The 17,714-nt window shown below is 37.0% G+C and overlaps 7 protein-coding genes across 9 annotated transcripts in view; 2 read left to right on the top strand and 5 right to left on the bottom strand.

Annotated features, from left to right (window-relative positions):
- Positions 1-7,402, top strand: part of LOC148173345 (furin-like protease 2) — a 132,739-nt gene extending 125,337 nt beyond the window's left edge. Inside the window, exons 7-14 of the mRNA XM_088040153.1 lie at positions 58-361; positions 409-1,751; positions 1,803-1,959; positions 3,791-4,062; positions 4,117-4,361; positions 4,415-4,652; positions 4,705-4,877; positions 6,853-7,402. Of these exons, the coding sequence (XP_087896279.1) occupies positions 58-361; positions 409-1,751; positions 1,803-1,959; positions 3,791-4,062; positions 4,117-4,361; positions 4,415-4,652; positions 4,705-4,877; positions 6,853-7,029 (2,909 nt within the window). The 3' untranslated portion in view covers positions 7,030-7,402. The remainder of the gene's footprint in view (positions 1-57; positions 362-408; positions 1,752-1,802; positions 1,960-3,790; positions 4,063-4,116; positions 4,362-4,414; positions 4,653-4,704; positions 4,878-6,852) is intronic.
- A 292-nt stretch (positions 7,403-7,694) lies between these two features.
- HHEX (Hematopoietically expressed homeobox) lies at positions 7,695-9,773 on the top strand. Its single transcript, XM_088040154.1, has 3 exons — positions 7,695-8,169; positions 8,628-8,854; positions 8,901-9,773. Exons 1-3 carry the CDS (start codon positions 7,932-7,934, stop codon positions 9,048-9,050), a joined length of 615 nt encoding a protein of 204 aa, XP_087896280.1. The 5' UTR covers positions 7,695-7,931; the 3' UTR covers positions 9,051-9,773.
- A 1,839-nt stretch (positions 9,774-11,612) lies between these two features.
- On the bottom strand, positions 11,613-12,695 carry EloB (transcription elongation factor elongin B). Its single transcript, XM_088040051.1, has 4 exons — positions 12,519-12,695; positions 12,325-12,418; positions 12,133-12,277; positions 11,613-12,082 (listed from the first exon to the last, which is right to left on the bottom strand). Exons 1-4 carry the CDS (start codon positions 12,519-12,521, stop codon positions 11,974-11,976), a joined length of 351 nt encoding a protein of 116 aa, XP_087896177.1. The 5' UTR covers positions 12,522-12,695; the 3' UTR covers positions 11,613-11,973.
- Positions 12,696-12,900: 205 nt separating this feature from the next.
- On the bottom strand, positions 12,901-13,760 carry LOC148173342 (GILT-like protein 1). Its single transcript, XM_088040049.1, has 4 exons — positions 13,678-13,760; positions 13,492-13,632; positions 13,285-13,446; positions 12,901-13,238 (listed from the first exon to the last, which is right to left on the bottom strand). The coding sequence occupies exons 1-4, from the start codon at positions 13,729-13,731 to the stop codon at positions 12,969-12,971; spliced, it is 627 nt and encodes a 208-aa protein (XP_087896175.1). The 5' UTR covers positions 13,732-13,760; the 3' UTR covers positions 12,901-12,968.
- On the bottom strand, positions 13,728-15,820 carry LOC148173341 (glycerophosphodiester phosphodiesterase 1). Of its 3 annotated transcripts, none has more exons than XM_088040047.1 (6): positions 15,408-15,820; positions 15,187-15,362; positions 15,020-15,125; positions 14,815-14,907; positions 14,539-14,768; positions 13,728-13,814 (listed from the first exon to the last, which is right to left on the bottom strand). In XM_088040047.1, exons 1-6 carry the CDS (start codon positions 15,714-15,716, stop codon positions 13,811-13,813), a joined length of 918 nt encoding a protein of 305 aa, XP_087896173.1. In that variant the 5' UTR covers positions 15,717-15,820; the 3' UTR covers positions 13,728-13,810. The 3 variants fall into 3 exon arrangements, with proteins under 3 accessions (XP_087896173.1, XP_087896172.1, XP_087896171.1); XM_088040046.1 differs by lacking the exon at positions 13,728-13,814 and adding an exon at positions 13,869-13,964; XM_088040045.1 differs by lacking the exon at positions 13,728-13,814 and adding an exon at positions 13,995-14,492.
- Positions 15,821-15,871: 51 nt separating this feature from the next.
- Vlet (COMM domain containing 10 protein valette) lies at positions 15,872-16,573 on the bottom strand. Its single transcript, XM_088040050.1, has 2 exons — positions 16,484-16,573; positions 15,872-16,440 (listed from the first exon to the last, which is right to left on the bottom strand). The coding sequence occupies exons 1-2, from the start codon at positions 16,513-16,515 to the stop codon at positions 15,897-15,899; spliced, it is 576 nt and encodes a 191-aa protein (XP_087896176.1). The 5' UTR covers positions 16,516-16,573; the 3' UTR covers positions 15,872-15,896.
- Positions 16,574-16,843: 270 nt separating this feature from the next.
- On the bottom strand, positions 16,844-17,709 carry LOC148173339 (tudor domain-containing protein 5-like). Its single transcript, XM_088040048.1, has one exon. It carries the CDS (start codon positions 17,675-17,677, stop codon positions 16,844-16,846), a length of 834 nt encoding a protein of 277 aa, XP_087896174.1. The 5' UTR covers positions 17,678-17,709.
- Positions 17,710-17,714: the final 5 nt, after the last annotated feature.

Below are 17,714 nucleotides of genomic sequence, written 5' to 3'. Positions count from 1 at the left end.
CCTAGAAAAAGCAAAGTATGTAATTCGGCTATAATAGATTTATTGTTATTCTTTAAGGTGTGCGGATGTTGGACGGCGTGGTTAACGACGCCGTGGAGGCCCGAGCCCTGGGTCTAAACCCCGAACACATCGACATATACAGTGCTTCCTGGGGGCCCGAAGACGACGGAAAGACCGTCGACGGCCCCGGACCCCTAGCTCGACGCGCTTTCATCTACGGCGTCACCAGTGGTCGTAAAGGTAAAGGTTCCATCTTCGTCTGGGCGTCAGGAAACGGCGGCAGACACACCGATTCTTGTAACTGTGACGGTTACACGAACAGTATTTTCACTCTTAGTATTTCGAGCGCGACTCAAGGAGGGTAAGTCACCGAAATTAATAAAAACGTCGTCACTGAAGTTTTTACAGGTATAAGCCATGGTACCTCGAAGAGTGCTCATCGACTCTCGCCACGACGTACAGTTCCGGAACTCCGGGACATGATAAGAGCGTCGCGACGGTGGACATGGACGCTCATCTCCGGCCTGATCATATCTGCACGGTTGAACATACGGGAACGTCGGCGTCGGCTCCGTTAGCAGCGGGAATTTGCGCTTTGGCTTTGGAAGCTAACCCGAGTTTAACGTGGCGTGACATGCAATACTTGGTGGTGTTAACATCGAGATCAACGCCGCTGGAGAAGGAGAGTGGGTGGATTACAAACGGCATTGGTCGCAAAGTTTCGCACAAGTTTGGCTATGGGTTGATGGACGCCGGAGCACTAGTCAGTTTGGCGGAGAAATGGACCACAGTACCACCGCAACACATCTGTAAATCACAGGAGTTGGTGGAGGACCGGAGAATCGAACCGGAGTTCCGGACGACGTTGGATTTCCACATGGACGTCGATGCTTGCACCAATTCTTTAAACGAAGTTCATTATTTAGAGCACGTGCAATGTAAAATCTCGCTGAGGTTTTTCCCGAGAGGAAATTTGCGGGTTTTGTTGGTCTCGCCGATGGGTACGACTTCCACGTTATTGTTTGAGCGGCCTCGAGATGTCATCGCGTCGAATTTTGATGATTGGCCGTTCTTGAGCGTCCACTTCTGGGGAGAACGCGCGGAAGGACGATGGACTTTGAGGATCATCAATGCCGGAAACAGACACGTGAACCAACCTGGAGTTTTGAAGAAATGGCAACTAATATTCTATGGTACTTCAGTCGATCCAATTAGAGTGAAACCCGGAAGCCGCCCAGCCGCAAGTCTCTGGAAAAATCCTCTCAATACCTTCACTTTCCCCACAATCTCCGAAGCCGTCACTCCGGTCACCGATAACTTCTTTAATTCCGAATCCTTGAAGAGTTTCCACAACTTCCCGAATGTCTACTCCTTCGCCGGGTCGGAGAATCAAGAATCCATCAGTTCGTTGGACGGGAAGAAGACTAAAATCCGCGATAACGACAACAATATTGATGATGATGAAGAAACCAAAGAGAATTGCGACGAGCAATGTGACGATCAAGGTTGTTTCGGTCGAGGACCGGCAAAATGCATCGCTTGCAAGAACAAGAGGATGGACCGAACTTGCGTTAGCACTTGTCCTCCTAGAAGTTACGCCGATTCTCAAAGCATCTGCCAACCATGTCATGAAGCATGCGAGACGTGTACCGGGTCAGACCAAAAAAGTTGTCTTACGTGTTCCCCAGGTCACGTGAGGGTCGTTGATCTAGATCTCTGCTTGCAACAATGTCCCGAAGGATATTTTGAAGGTAAGTGTTGCGTTATGTGACAAGCTTTCAGAAAAATTGACGTTGTCGTAGATTATTCCGCTAAGACGTGCACGCCGTGCCAACCGAACTGCGTCGGATGCCAGGATCGTCCTGATCACTGTACAAGTTGCGACCATCACTTGCTCCTCTACCAGAACAAGTGTTTAGCGTCGTGTCCTTCCAACACTTACGAGACGGAAGACTACACGTAAGTTGGATAAAACTTTGTTTTGGATTGTTCGCGCAAGTTTTCTCATGAAGTTATCGCTAATGATGTGAACTGTACGGGATATGACCAGTTCGTCCCCGACAGTTTGCCCTTGACAGTTCGTCCCCAATGCAATTTGTCCCCAGTTTTATTCGTCTCGGTGTGATCTTTGATAATAATTGAAAAATGGGATTATATAATTTTACTTAAAGTTGATATCTGCAACACAAGGTAGCTAAGAAAATACTAAGAAAATTCGTTTTATTACAATTAAAAAATCAAATATAATTAAATTATAACTGGTAAATAATAGCTATTTAACAAACAAGTTGGTTAATGAAAGCGATTAATAATTGAACGATTTTAACCGTGCCGTTAATAAGCGACATTATTAATCGCCCATTAACCATAGAGTTAGTTACAAAATTTTTCCTGTGATCGAATATTGAAAAATTTACCAGAAATAGAAAATTGATACAAAGGTGGTTATGCAACCAAATATACAAATACTAAAGTGAGGTTATCTGTATGATGGATGTGCCCGATGTGTCCGCAGTTGTCAAATTTGAGTGTAATTCCAAACGATGTCTATCGAACTAGGAGTCTCTATGTGAAGTCTAAAAATCATCGTCTGTAAATGGTTGTCTAAAATAAACACATTAAATCATTCATTAATAGCTGCCTACTTTAATGCATGATTTTAGCCGATAAATTATGCATTAATAATACCTAAAAACAAACGATCGCCGGAAAAAATATTTCTAGATAATACATACAAAAAATTGCAATATTAGCATGCCATAACGACGTATTACAAATGAATTAGAGTCTGATGAAGAGTTTAATAATAATTATTATTGTTTGAAAAATATTCTAAATTATTTTCAATGATAAAAAAAAATTCTTTTCAAGAACAAACATCTGCAAATGAATTTTCAACTTTTAACTCTGTCCGTGTCCGCTAAAATAAAAAATTGCATACAAGCAGTAAATCCGTAACATATTAAGAAAAACATTTTAATGATCAGAGATGATGCAAAGAACGTCTAAAAAATAACTTTGAATGAGCGCATTAGATTTCTGCAATACAGGAGAACCTCGATAATCTACTTCGTACTTTTGCTTCCAATGTTAAAAAACTTAAAATTTGGAATTTTAGTAACGGTTGGTGTAGTTTAATGAGATTTAAGTCAGTGCAGAGAGCAAAAACAAAATTATGAGTTAAAATTTTTGTCTTTGAATAGTAATGTTCGAAATGCTTGAAATATTTTTTTATGCAATGAAAACTTCATAATTCAGGAAACTAAAAACTCAAGCGGCGAAGAAAATTTTGAGACCAAAAAGGAAATAAATGAAAGTACTAGATTTTTTTACTACAAAATAGTTGCTTTTATGTAATATGTCTGATAAGAGTTGAGTTTCAATTTTGTTCAATATTTAAAATTGTTTAAAATGTTGATACATTTTGTAATTTTTTTTTTATATATTTTGAATTAAAAAAACGTTCCAAATAATTCTGTTGTCTCAAACGTATGTTTATTTAACAACTCGATTATCCATGCTGGCTCTGATCCCGAGATGCACCGATAATCGAGGTTAATAAATACTGGTTATTTAAACTCTCACATTTTTATACAGATAATAAATTATGAAAAACGGATTACATTTTTATTGTATGTGACCGCAAATACGTGCTCTTACTATTATTACAGCGCATGTAAACAGAGCTTTCAGGGACAAATTTGCGAGGGACGAACTGTACGACGCGATAACAAAACAAAAAAGCATCAATTCACGAGTCATGTCGTATTAAAATGCTTGTCGTCCTCAGGTGTGCGCCTTGTCACGAAACGTGCGAGACGTGCAACGGATCCAACAGCTCCCAATGCATAGCGTGCGGTCAAGGGAGCTTCTGGAACGAAGGTCGATGCGTTAAAGAATGTCCCGCTCATCATTATGCCGATCCACATCAACACGAGTGTATCGAATGTCCTCCGGGGTGCTCGGAATGCAACAAGACAACGTGCATTTCGTGCCTAGAAGACTGGCAAGTGAACACGAAGGGGAGATGCGTGCCCCACGGCAGCGACCGCTGCGACATCGGTAAGTAAACCAACGTGGTGTCGTTGTGTTATTAGGAATGTCTTTCTTTCACAGACCAATATTTCGACGGCGGTCTGTGCAAGCCGTGCCACTCTACGTGCGAGTCCTGCGACGGCCCCACCGAACACGCTTGTCTCTCGTGCGGCAGCCCCCTCATCCTCCAAGACACCCGTTGTGTGGCCGTCTGTGATAAAAGCTTCTTCCACGACAAAGGAACAAGACTGTGCGAGCCGTGTCTCCACACGTGCTCGAAATGCGTCTCGAAAACTAACTGTAGCGAATGTATAACAGGCCTCCAGGTCGGTTTATCGGCAAATTGAAGACGCCCTAACTTTCACTTTTACGTTTTTAGTTGCAAGGAGGAGAGTGCAGTTCCACGTGCGCCTTGGGTTACTACAGCGATAAAGGGATATGTTCGAGATGTTACATGAGCTGCAAAACGTGCAGCGGCCCGGCACACAACCAATGCGTCACATGTCCATCCGCATGGCAGCTTCTCTCAGGAGAATGTAGACCAGATTGTCCCGAGGGATATTACAAAACCGAGTATGGGTGTCAAAAGTGCCATTATTCTTGTCGGAATTGTATAGGTTCGTCACGGCGCTAGCGTTGAAGGGTTGTTTTCACTTTTGAGGGTTTCAGGATGTAAAATGCAGGAAGATAAGAGGCGGATAGACGTACAAGCGCTGTTGTTATCCGCACAACCTGTGAATACTCTACAACTAATTAGTCCCTTCAACTTCATCACGGGACTGGCCATCATCGCCGTTCTTTGTGTAGTCATACTTTTTATAACAGTTTTTATAGTCTTACAGGTACGTTATTGCGGGATTCGATAATTCGTCCCTCACCAATTTGTCCCCAGTTTAATTAGTTCCAGTGTGATCTTTGATAATAACTTAAAATTGATATCTGCAGCATAAGGTAGCGATATACTAAGAAAATTCTTTCTTTTACAATTAAAAAAATCAAATATAGTCGAACTTTCACAATTTGAACTTTCCTTAAAATTTACATGTGATTTTTTCTCTATAACTCGAAAATGTCCATAAATCGAATAAAATTTTGCCAACATACGATGTGTAAATAGTTTTTCTCAGAAATAGTTTGTAAAAGCTGATATTGTGGTACTTTCTTCAAACTTCTGAAGTATCTTAATAGCTTTAAATGGCACCATAAATTTAGAATTTTATCAAAAGTGTTAGATAGCTATGAAACTTGTAACAAGATCCTCCAATGTCACCGAAAAAACTATTCTGAATTATATTTCGAAAATCTGGTGTAAGTAGTGATTCTGACAACGATATTCCACTAGAAGAATTGAGGCATTAAACAAATTTTTAAGTGCAAGAAGAAGAATATCCCAAAAAATCATATCAAAAGCAGATTTTTAACAAAAATTTTAGAAAATTATAAAAATTGCAACTCGAAACGATGTAGATTTTGAAAATTGACATTTATAAGTGAAAAATGCGTTTGAAATATTGAAACTCTTGTTTTTACAATGAAAAACTGTGCTACTGAGTACATTTATAATTCTTTAAAAAACAATTTTATGAAAAAAACTGTAAGAACAAACATATGCTCTAAAATTTAATAACGGATTATGAACTTCAATAAAAAAAATATTTTTTGTTTAGTTTTTCTTTAACTCGCATCAATTGTGGTTTCCCTTCAGACTTCGAGTTATGGAATTTCGACTGTCTAATAAAATTGTTATTGGTAAATCATAACATTTATAGGGAAGACATACAAAAAATTGCAATGTTAGCATGCGATAAAGGCGCATTACAAATTAAACACATAGTCGGACGAAAAATTAAATATTTATTATTATTGTTTGAAAAATTTTCAATGATCGAAAAAAATGTCTTTTTTAGAACAAACATTTGCAAATGAATTTTGAGCTTTTAACTCTGTGTCCCCCAAAATAAAAAATTACATAAAAGTAGTAAATCCGTAATATATTAAGAAGAACATTTTAATGGTCAGATGCAAAGAACGTCTAAAAAATATCTTTGAATTAACGCATTAGTTTCCTGCAATACAGTAGAACTTCGATTATCCGGGTGCGGATTATCCGTGCATTACAAAAAACACACAAAACAATACTAACTACTTCGTACTTTTGCTTCCAATGTTAGGAAACGTAAAATTTGAAATTTCACGAGTACTGGTTGGTGTAGTTTAATGAGATTTAAGTCAGTGCAGAGCGTAAAAACAAAATTATGCGTAAAATGTTTGCCTTTGAATAGAAATGTTCGCTTGAAATAAATTCTTTTGCAATAAATATCTTCATAATTTAGGAAACTAAAAACTCAAGTGCCAAATAAAACTTTGGGACCAAAAAAAAAATGAAAGTACTAAATTTTTTACTACAAAATAGTTGCTTTTATGTAATATGTCAAGAGTTAAGTTTTAATATTGTTCAATTTTAAAAATCGTTATTGTTAAGATGTTGATACATTTCTTTAAATTTTGTATATGTTTTAAATTAAAAAAACCTTCCAAATAATTCTGTTGCCTTAAACGTATGTTTGTTTAACAACTCGATAATCGGGATAATCGGGATAATCGAGGTTGCACTGTATTAATAAAATAAATACTGTAGAGGTGGCTACAATTGTTGCCAGACCATATGCAGATAATAAATTATGAAAAACAGATTACATTTTTATTGTATATGGGACAAATTTGCGGGGGACGAATTGACCGGAGACAAAAAGGTTTGGGGACCAATTTTCGGATATGAACTGTCGACCGAATACATTTAACTGTTTGTTTTTGCAGAGAAACAGTATTCAGGCGGCTCAACGTGGCTACAGCAGAGTATCAATTAAGAAACCTAAAGTAACATGTAACTACAACGTAGTGGCTGTGAGTGACGGAGATTCCTCAGATTCGGACAGTTCTGAAGGCCGCAGCTTAGTAAAGCCTAAACCTAAGCCTGAACGGACTGCTTGTTAAATTAAAGATCAAATAAGCGGAACAAAACGAGTGTGTAAATATTATTTATATAATACTGTCTTCATTGCCTGTGTTGTGTTTTTGTACTACATGATGACCTCGTTGGGCTCGTCGAAGCTTAACACGTAATTTATTGCAGGTTGTAATGTATATATTGTGACTCCCTCTATGAAACGAAATGATTACCACTTGTACCAAAATCCTAAGTGTTATTTTATAAGATGTTTTAATATTATCAATGAAGACAGCTCAATGTAAAAAAAAAGGATTAAATTTTAAGATGCGAAACTTAAGTGCTCTTGATATTTCATGTCGTAAATATAGTTATTTTTAAATGTACACTTTGTATATAATCAATAGATAATTGTTTCAATGTTATTTATGAAATTTACCATCCGATTATACCAAATCCAAGCGATTTTTTTTCATGTTTTTATGTTATTTTGGCTCTGCTGGTTCTATTTTTTTGGTTTAATAAAATGTATATTTTTTATTGATTTGCTTGCGTTCGAATTTTTCGTTTAATTCCCATCCCACAGAACGGAATCGGCAAATTACTCGCGATATTGCGGAGCCCCGGATGCATTTCCAGGAATATCCGAAAAGCCGATAAGTGCTCATCAAGTGTCATTATCAAAACAGGCTATTAATTCGTCCTCAATTATCATATCAAGCTCAGAGATACCCGAAGCGAAGAAGCCGTGAGGAAGGAAGGCAAATGAATCTAATCGAGAAAAAAAACGGAAACAATCGTCGTTGCAATTCGATAACACTAACCAATCCAAGCGGTCTTTGTAAATCCCGACCAAAACCACTATCTCACTACATAAAACAAATTATTAAATAATTGCCGGGGCAAATTCGAGAACACCACCGAAGATCGCACACGTGTTAGTTTCGCCATGTCTTTTCGCATTGAAGACATCCTCAAAAAAGACACAAAGTCGGAGAGTTACTGTGACAAAAAATCCGAATGTTTCTCTCCAACGGCCGCGGACAGTATTTTACAAAAGACACTACTAAATCGACCGAATTTCCAATATTATAGATCTGTAAGTGAACCGTTTGCTGGAAGTAGTGTTTGGTGCCAAAACGAAAGGATGTGCCATAGTCAGGAGTGCGAAATCTACAGACCTAAAGGTTCGTTTTCTGAAAAGTTAAGAAATTCCAAAGATAAAGTTATCACTGCTTTAACCATAAAAATTTAAACTTCCGTCTAAAACGCGCACGGTTTAATTGGGTTTAGCCACTTTCCGACCGTCAAAGGAAGACCTCCGTGGTTACCAATTGGATAACTTCAAGGTTGGCGCATTTTGAGGTATTTTCAGGAAACGTCGATAAAAGTAATCGGTTTAGTACACTTTAATTAACAAGAATGAATTAATTACAAGCTGCACAATTAAGTTTTAGAAGGATCTTCAAACATTAAGTCGTAATCAGTGTATTATCATCAATTTCATCCATCAAAGTGTTCAAATAACCCTCACAATAAATCCAGATATGTCAATTTGTTATTAACATATCAGTGATGAATAGTTTCATTAAGTGATTCCGAACATTAAAAATTAAGAAAAAACCGCAATAATAATTTTTTCTAGCACTTTCCTACCCCAGCATCTACACACGTAGCCCCATTTGGCCGAACTACACTTTCCCCGTGGCTTTCTTCCCCCCAGTGTGCCATTTTTCTAAAAGAAAAGGCGGTCAAGTCCGTTTCACCGCCAATCAAACCGACGCCTTAGAACAACGTTTCGTATCTCACAAATATTTGAGTCCCGAAGACAGAAAACTCCTCGCTGACTCTCTTAAGTTAACGGATCGTCAGGTACGAAGAAAAAAACTAGCACTTTTAGCTATTGAGGGTTTTTCAGGTGAAAACGTGGTTTCAAAACAGAAGAGCAAAGTGGCGTCGGTGTAATTCCGTGTGTTCTACTGGAATATCGACGTCGAAGTTCGAGGAGAATAAGATGAACAATGTGTGCAAACAAACGAACGAAATTCTTTTAAAATCTCATGACTGATGAAGTGTTTTTAGTGAGGTAATTGTTTCTAAAAATAAATGTCATTTTTAATGTGTGAACTGAGTTTGTATGTGATAAGATAATTGATTACGAATCGCATCAAAATGTAAACAAAAGCTACGTCACAAGTTAAAGTTATGGCTTCTCGAGATATTAATTTTTAACACAGAACAAAACTAAATTTTTTTATCCTGAGTCAAAAATTTGTTAAAATTTGTGACTAGTTTATAACACAAGTTTGCGAAGGTGTCAAAGGGCAGGAATGCCATCAAGAGACTTTATACACGTGTTGCATACAACGTTTTATCTACGATTTTTTTAAATTTCAATGTTTGCATTTATTGCGAACCCATGTAAATGGTAGGGTAACCAATTCAACGTTGTAAAATATTTCTTGTATTTTGTTAAACATTATCAGTAAATAATTTACCTGTTTTAGCGCACTGTTGGTACAGACTCGTTCAGGCTACTGAAGACTAATAAGTAATCTTAAAGAAAAACTCGACTTTAAATGCTTTTTGATGTTATGAAATGATGTTTAAAGTACAATTAAGTCAATATTCAATATTTCTTACACTCATTTTATAAATGTCTAATGAACTGTATTGTCTACTTGTGTAATGAAAAAAAAGCGTTGTATAAAATACTTATTATACAACAAGTAATGTAATGCCATTTAGCATTTTTCTCACTTATAAAACATAGGGTGACTAATGCCTAATCAAGAACGATAATTTATCTTGGAATCTGCAGAATTTTCGTTACAAGTTATGTATAAAAATGTATAAAATAATCAAGTTTTATCAAGATTCAACAGTTAAATTAGGATAAATTAGGATAAATCGTCGAAAAATCGACTAAATTTGAAGTTAAATACCGATTTTCTTTATAAAGAAACGGTTTTTGAGGCTGTATCCGCCGAGTAGAAATCGCAATGCATACAATAATGAAGTTTTACTAAGATTCAATTTAAATAAAATCCGCAAAATTCGTCGAAAAATCAGCTAAATTTCAAGCTAAAGTTGAGATCGAAATTAATACTGAAGTTCTATCACGATTTAATGGTTAAATCTGGAAAAATCGCCTAAAATGTGCTTGAAAATTCGTCAAAAAATCCACTAAAATTGAAGATAAATGTTGATTTTCTCCATAAAGAAACAGTTTCTGAAGCTGTATCTGTAAAGTAGAGACCGAAATGCATAAAATAATACAATTTTATCGAAATTCGATAGTTAATTCTGGAGAAATCGCCTAAAATGGAATTGAAATCAAAATAATCACGATTTAAGGGTTAAATCTGAAGAAATCGCCTAAAATGTACTTGAAATCCGGAAAATTGGTCAAAAAATCAACTAAAAATGAAGCTAAATGACAATATTCTCCATAAAAAAAGAGTTTCTGAGGCGCCATCTGCACAAAAGAGATCGAATTGCATAAAATAATGAAGTTTTATCAAGATTCTGGTTAATTCTAGAGAAATCAGCTAAAATGTGTATGAAATCCTCAAAATTCGTTGAAAAATCAACTAAAATTGAAGCTAAATGCTTTCTATAAAAACAAACAGTTTTTTGAAGTTGTATCTTCATAATACATAGAGATTGAAATGCATAAAATAATGAAGTTTAATTAACAATTAAATCTGGAGAAATCGAATGAAATGTGCTTTAAATTCGCAGACTTCGGCCAAGAAAAACGACTTAATTTGAAGCTAAATGACATTTTTTTTATAAAGAGACGGTTTTTAAGGCTGCATCAGCAATTTGGAGATTAAAATGCATAGAATAATAAAGTTTTGGCAAAATTCAACAAGCAATTTGAGAAAATCGGGGTGATTGGGCTAAAATGTGTATTAAATCCTCAAAATTCGTCGAAAAATCAACTAAATTTGACGTTAAATGGCGGTTTTTTCCATTAAAAAAACGGTTTTTGAGGCTGAATCCACAAAGTACAGATAGACATGCATAAAATAATGTTATATAAAATAATAAAAAAAGTTGTATTAAGTTTCAACGGTTAAATCTGGAAAAATCGGCCGAAATGGGCTTGAAAAAAGGTTTTAAAATCCAATTAGTTCCATTTAATCCAATTTTAAACTTTGCAAAAATCCAAGTAGTCTTCCGACCAAAGAAATGAAATCAGTGGCGTCCATAAGAGCAAGAAACAGTAACGCAATTTTGAAGAAAGAAGAAGTTTATTTCCACACATCACCACTCAACTACGCCACTGGTATAAAATAATAACCGCGAGTTTGAAATTAAACACAAAATTATAACTTTTACTTACTTGTTTCAAGTTCTCTTCCTTTAGCGTCTTCGTATCGGTTTCAGGATTTGACTAGTTTTCTTTAAAATATTAAGAAAAATAGAAAACGAAACAATCAAAACACAATAATACACGTGTACCACCACCGCCACACAAATGACGAATGGCGAGCACAGCCGACTATTCTACAATTGAAATTACATAAAATCTCATTTGTAGACAAACAATAAGTGATTATGCACTAGGGGAAACTGATTTAAGTTTTTTTATTCTTGGAATTGTTAGATACCAAAAAACATCTTAAATGAAATATTTATTTGTGGTTGAAAACCCTCGAAAAAAAAAAAGAAAAAAAGGCTAAACATTTACACTAAATCAGTCTAACCTATGATACAAAACATTCTATAAGCTGATTTATGTTACAAAAATGAGATTAAACAATAAAAACATATGAACACTGTTATTACATATCCTAAAGATAAAAAACTATCACAATATTATTTTACAAACATTGTAATCATCATAATGATTTATGCAATAAATAAAGAAAGTAAATGGTATCTTCTGAATTTATTACAGACGGAAATCAAAGTTGTGTTAATAATGTACCAGAGATTTGGTTACAGCTAACCCTTCCAAAATCGATGTAAACAAAACAAGTTCAGGAAGACTGTTCCTGTCCATTGGCTTCCTGAGATTTCATGACATCAGGCAAATCTGGAGGAGCTGAATACTGGGTTAGCTCCAAAGGCTCAAAATCAGCGCCATCCCTACAGAACACGTCATATACAATAGCAACAAAAAAAGTAAAAATCCTAACCTGACTGCAAGACCCACTGTGGCAGGACTCTGCGCCTTAGCCGTGTTCGATGTTAATCCATAATCCTGCAACATCCTTTCGTCTTCCATTACCGTATTATCTTTATTAAACAGCTGTTGATGTGAAGGTGGTATCTTCAAAATCCCTGAACAAAGAGGTTATGTTTGCACGACGACAAAAATTCTAACTTACCTTCAATGATTTTTTTTAACTCAAGGACGGTGGTCGTGTCTTTCGCATCGGTGAATATTGTAAGTTTTTTTCTTCGGATCATCAAAAATACGTCCTGGAATGCGATCACAATGAAATTTGAATTATCATCGTTTGTAGGTTAACTCGGTCAAAATGACACTGCGACGATGCTGGGGAAGAACTAGGACACTTACCATAGTTTAGGTGGAGCGTAGGCGTTATTTATGTGAAAATAATAATCCGTGTACAGTTTTCATTAAAATTGTTAACCTAAATTATACACAAGCACTGTTGTGATCGTTACGGGGGATGACGAATGAGTCACAGCGGAGTGAATTTAGGAACAGTTGGCAACTGTCAAATTAAAACAAAGGCGGAGTTACACAAGACCACTGCAATTATGGTTGCCTACTTTTACTGAAAATAAACGTGCGAGAATTGCGTGTTAATAAAAATTCTTTCCTTTGTTCCAACACGCAACACCTATAAATGTGGTTCCGCCCAAGATCATCTAAAACATAATAGAAGATAATTTTTTAGAAATTGCCCTATGTGAACGAGGTTTTCTGACCAAAACACCGCAGTACTTTTAGCATTTTTATTGTGGCAACATAAAGGCGGTTAAATTGAAAATACATTAAGATTTACACAATCATATTATAAGTGTAACCCAATTTCTTGCAAATATCGGGCTTATTTTTCAAGAGTTGACAAACCAACTTCAACAAGTTTCTCTCGGCTTCATTCTGCATCTCTTCATTGTAAACCCCATTAAAAATAATCGTAGGAACGAAAGTAATACGAGGAGTAACAGAATTCGTTTTTTTTCCATTTTCGATCAAAAGGGTATCAGCCCTTCCGCTTGAAAAACAATCCTTAATGTCTTCCCAAGGGATGTTAGTCAAATTCGCGCACTATAATAAAACATTAAAAAAATACGATGGTTTAGTTTTGCCGTACCAATTTAGGATCTTTTCTTCTTGACTCCATAGCACAATTAATAAACTCCATGGAAGAGCTAATAGAGTTGTCTGCAATGACACAGGCATGGATTTTATTATTGTAACACTCCTTGGGCCCATGTTGGCATTTGAATTCCCAATGACCGGAAGCATTGCTTGCCTAACACGAAAAATTAGCAAAAGAGAATCAAATTTTAAGACCTACCGAAGCGAAACCATAAGGGACGAGATCCAGATTTATATATTTCTGGATGCCCTGGAAAGCTGGATATAATTGTTGTCTGATAAAACCGATGCTGTCGGGGCACAACGTCTCGTAGTATAGCGAGATTTGAAGATTTTTCGCCTAAATTTACAAATTATGATTTGTAAGAAAACGTCGAATACATACCGATGAAAATGAAGTTGAAACGAAAAGGAAAATCCAGAAGTTGGTAACCATCATTTTGAGTCTTTCACAAAGCGAAGCAGAAGTGGAAATGGTGCACAATGGTGGGCGGTGCCGATTTATAATATCGGATTCGTTATCTTCAATAAATGATTATTACATGGAGTGATTAATTCTAAAATGACCAATTTACATCTGCGCTACAATGCGTCATATGCGTGGAATTCAAGACCCAAGGGAAAAAACATTTTAAAGGAAAAATCGCTTTTACACCTTAAATTGATTGATTTCTGATGTGGAAAACATGAAACAAATTATAATACGTTTGACGATTTATTAATAAAATTATAATATTTTACAGCGACCAAGAATATCACGGTTCAACATTAAAAAGCTTGCTCTCAAGCTGCCAGTAATCACACCGTAAAATAATGATATGCCATTGAAAATTGGTACAACAACAAACGTATAAATAAATAATTGCACGTTGACTTATCCCTCAAGCGTGTTTATCCCAGTGACGTTTTGGCAACAATAGAAAGGAACCTTTATAGAACACGTGTTTGTACCATAATAAAATGATGTAAATACAATAAATGTAATACAAAATAATACCCTTAAACCTCCCCACCCTACTGCATCTACTCTACTTCCACTTTTTTCAAGTTGGTGGCGAATGCGTCGTCCCTTCACCAGTTAACGTATCAGTAAGATATGTAATTTTAAGCACACGTGCAAGATACTGTTTCTCAGCAGGCGTATTCACAGTCCAAGCCATCACCCTCACTCCCCTGTCTCTCCAGCTCAAAATTTCTCTTCTAAAATGTACAATTCTACCACAGCCCCCATAATCTCGCTACTTACCCGCTGATCACTTCTTTGTGAAGAAGAATCACAGAAATACCAGTAAGGTAATACGTGAGTCTCTTCAGAAACCAACTGTGGAGGAAGTCGCACACTTCTAAGGCATAGTAATGGTACCAAACTTTCGATCTTCGAGGACCCGGTCCTGTGGGATATGCGTAAGATTCATAGGCAAAACAATGCGGCCTCCATGCCATGGAGCACACTATCCGGGGGTTCCCTTTTCGTATCTGCGAAATTCTCAATGAATCCCAGGACGGGGGTGAAACGACTTACCAAGTAAATTAAAGTGGGGTAAAAAGACGAGACTACGGCCCTGGAATAGAGTTCATCGTGTCGCGCAAAAAGATCGAGGATTACATTGACCATCTACGAAAGATTTAAATTAGTGAGTTTTCGCAGAGATTTGATTGGGTGATTAGTAAAGAGCTAGCGCGTGATTCGTTATTTTTCGCGCTACTTTTAAAAAAAGTTAGTTTACCTTCCTGTTATTGTCTTTAATGTCAATGAACATCCTCTGGCCTGACTCTAGCAATTGTGTTACTGTTTGTTCTAATGTAGGAATGTTAGTTCTAGTGAAACGATCCCTGTTAAAAAAAACATTAAAAAGCCACCCTCCACTCAAGCGCTCACTCCCACAACCCTTACTTAAAAATATGCTTCACTGAAATGTCCACATTAGACAATTCCGACCACGTGTGTTCTGAAATGACCATTTTTAAGTCAGTCATCCGCTCCAGACTTTCGTCATGAAAAACCACCGCGACGTCATCTTTCGTCAGTGCCACATCGAATTCTATGGCGTCGCAGCCTTTTTCCGCACACTAAAACACAACAATTTGTAAAAATACACAGTGGGAACAACTTACCATTTTAAAAGCCACCAAACTATTCTCGGGAGCGTCCAAACCAGCGCCTCGGTGCGCCACTGTTTTCATCACATATTCACTGTCGTTGGTAGCAAAAGAGGGGTCTTTGCCCACCACTGCTTCCACGGCTTCCACAGGAGGAGGGGGCACACGTAAGAAATAACCAGCACATATTAAAAGAAGCGCTAGAATTAGTCCTAGAGGCAGGATAGTTTGGAGAACTTCGGTGAAAAGCCCCCATGTGCCATACACACTGGCAACCACAATGAGGCATGTGCAAATGAGGTCTTTTAAGGGAGTGTGCTTCATTTTAAGGCACTGGGGGGCAACGACAGGACCAAACACCAAAACAATCCCCCACTGATAAAGATTGACAGCTGTCACCTGTCACGTTGACAAGAGTTTTTGGAGTTCGGACTGGTGATGTTATCGACTGAGACGGGCGGGAAATTCAAACCAACAAGAAAATAAAAATATTTATAAAATTAATTATATGCTGTCCAACTTGCTCTGGATCTTCTCTAGCGTGGTGTACAAGTCCTCCAGCTCCCCTTCATCTAATTCCAAAGTAACATTTTCTTTTTCTTTGCCATCGACGCTAATCAGGGCCATTTGCAGCCTCGCATTTACATGTTGCTCTCTATTATTAAAATTAGACGCAGTTTCCAAGTTCAGCTCCCATGAAATGTTATCCAAATTCTTTGAATGTTCCACATCGAAATTCCTCTTTGTTTCCTGCGTCCACACCTTGACGAAATCTTCTGCTTTGTCGTCATTAAATTTCAACTTTTCCACTAACTGCTCTTGCAGAATTGTAGGCTTGAGAATAATTTTGGAAGCTTGTTTGAAAATATGAGCAATACTTTGAACCAGCAACTGGATATTTCCACCATCTAATTTCAATGATTCTGAAAGTTTGGAGAGTTCGGCTTGGGTGAAAATTTTGTCGGTTTCAGCCTGAACTATGCGTTTTAGCAAAAGATTGAATTTCTGACGGTTTAAAGAATTAATCAAAAGAACTGCTTCTTGAAGCCTGAAAAACAGATTGTAATAAAAATTTCGAGAATTAGGAGTACCTGGGGGTGATGTTAATCCAATGCACCGACATTTCCGTGTGTTGGGCGGATATAACCTCACTTTTATGAAATCAGCAGAGAAACGAAATTGAATGTTTTACTGTTGAAATGAAACAACGCACTGAAAGATAGTTTATTTATAATGTATATAAAACTTTGCGAAATTTGTTATAAAACATCAATTAACTTGTAAAAAGAAAAATAAAACATAACCTCACTTACTGTTTCTCATTGAAAAACCAGCACTTAATACAATAAAAACAAAATTGCTCAAGCTTACGCAAGTTGTCTAAACGTGCTCCGAGACAATAACTTCTTATAAAACCTTCAAACATCAATAAAAAACATAACCCAACTTATTTACTCAGCTTCGGTGTAATATCGCGTAACTATGCTAGAGTGCGGAGAAACATCTTTCAAATAGTCAAAATCAGCAATAGTTAGAGGGACTTTTCCACCTTCCAGCGCCTCATGACAAGGAAACAAAAACTGAAATCTGTGTTTTGGTAGCAGTGATGAATTCCCCTGATAGTCGGCCTTCTCGTCCCAATAGCGAGCTCTTTTCTGTTTTATTAACGTTTCATCAACAGGAACTCCCTCGGCGCTGCACCGAATTTCCAACACTTGCTCTCTATCATCAACAGCCACAACAACTCCAATTAAAAGTTTGTCATTTACCACTTTACCAAAGGCAATGCTATCGTTATCGCTCCATTCGCGACGAGTTCTGGGACATATTCCCGCTAATGAGGCTCGAACGACAAATTGGGGGACTTGTGCGTAAGCTTGGCTCAAATAAAAAACGTTTTGGGATTCCACAGTCTGAACTAGTCCATAATCAATGAAGTAGATTTGTACTGCTTGCTTTTTCTGAGTGTCATCAGTGAAGCCGACAATGATGCCTCTATAGTAACCACTATCTACAAAAACCACACAGTAAGAGTCAAGTTCCAATTTGTCTTCGGGCATCCTGTATCTTCCTCGGTTCATATAGTAATATTTAAAAAGGTCCTGTTGGAACACCTCCAACTCTTTAACTTTTGTAACAATCCAGAACTTTGTGGGATCGTAAATTCTCGTCACTCTAAACTGAAAAGACTGTTCTCTGTGAAAATTACACTTCTCAAAGCATGTGGGGATTTGGGGCAGAGCAGCAACTCTGTGTTTTTCTGTAAAATAGTCTTGTTGACACATGTTGCCCGGTTTTTAAAAACTTAACCTCAAAAGCTAA

Source organism: Gnatocerus cornutus, chromosome 6 (genome assembly GCF_029298725.1).
Source record: "Gnatocerus cornutus isolate USDA-ARS CGAHR chromosome 6, icGnaCorn1.1, whole genome shotgun sequence".
NCBI lineage: Eukaryota > Metazoa > Arthropoda > Insecta > Coleoptera > Tenebrionidae > Gnatocerus > Gnatocerus cornutus.
This window is presented reverse-complemented; position numbering and strand designations above follow the sequence as displayed.

What these genes read in the sequence shown, in the direction of transcription:
- HHEX (XM_088040154.1), top strand. Translation starts at nt 7,932, where the DNA reads ATGTCTTTTCGCATTGAAGACATCCTCAAAAAAGACACAAAGTCGGAG. An exon ending in CGAAATCTACAGACCTAAAG is followed by an intron (nt 8,170 to 8,627) that starts GTTCGTTTTCTG and finishes AATTTTTTCTAG; the next exon opens with CACTTTCCTACCCCAGCATC. An exon ending in TTAAGTTAACGGATCGTCAG is followed by an intron (nt 8,855 to 8,900) that starts GTACGAAGAAAA and finishes AGGGTTTTTCAG; the next exon opens with GTGAAAACGTGGTTTCAAAA.
- LOC148173339 (XM_088040048.1), bottom strand. Translation starts at nt 17,677, where the DNA reads ATGTGTCAACAAGACTATTTTACAGAAAAACACAGAGTTGCTGCTCTG.
- LOC148173341 (XM_088040045.1), bottom strand. Translation starts at nt 15,716, where the DNA reads ATGAAGCACACTCCCTTAAAAGACCTCATTTGCACATGCCTCATTGTG. An exon ending in TCAGTGAAGCATATTTTTAA is followed by an intron (nt 15,126 to 15,186) that starts GTAAGGGTTGTG and finishes TTTTTTTAACAG; the next exon opens with GGATCGTTTCACTAGAACTA. An exon ending in CACAAAGAAGTGATCAGCGG is followed by an intron (nt 14,493 to 14,538) that starts GTAAGTAGCGAG and finishes TGTACATTTTAG; the next exon opens with AAGAGAAATTTTGAGCTGGA.
- LOC148173342 (XM_088040049.1), bottom strand. Translation starts at nt 13,731, where the DNA reads ATGATGGTTACCAACTTCTGGATTTTCCTTTTCGTTTCAACTTCATTT. An exon ending in TCCCTTATGGTTTCGCTTCG is followed by an intron (nt 13,447 to 13,491) that starts GTAGGTCTTAAA and finishes TTTTCGTGTTAG; the next exon opens with GCAAGCAATGCTTCCGGTCA. An exon ending in GAAGAAAAGATCCTAAATTG is followed by an intron (nt 13,239 to 13,284) that starts GTACGGCAAAAC and finishes GTTTTATTATAG; the next exon opens with TGCGCGAATTTGACTAACAT.
- Vlet (XM_088040050.1), bottom strand. Translation starts at nt 16,515, where the DNA reads ATGTCGGTGCATTGGATTAACATCACCCCCAG. An exon ending in TGGATTAACATCACCCCCAG is followed by an intron (nt 16,441 to 16,483) that starts GTACTCCTAATT and finishes TCTGTTTTTCAG; the next exon opens with GCTTCAAGAAGCAGTTCTTT.
- EloB (XM_088040051.1), bottom strand. An exon ending in GTTAAAAAAAATCATTGAAG is followed by an intron (nt 12,278 to 12,324) that starts GTAAGTTAGAAT and finishes CTCTTTGTTCAG; the next exon opens with GGATTTTGAAGATACCACCT. An exon ending in ACAGTGGGTCTTGCAGTCAG is followed by an intron (nt 12,083 to 12,132) that starts GTTAGGATTTTT and finishes CGTGTTCTGTAG; the next exon opens with GGATGGCGCTGATTTTGAGC.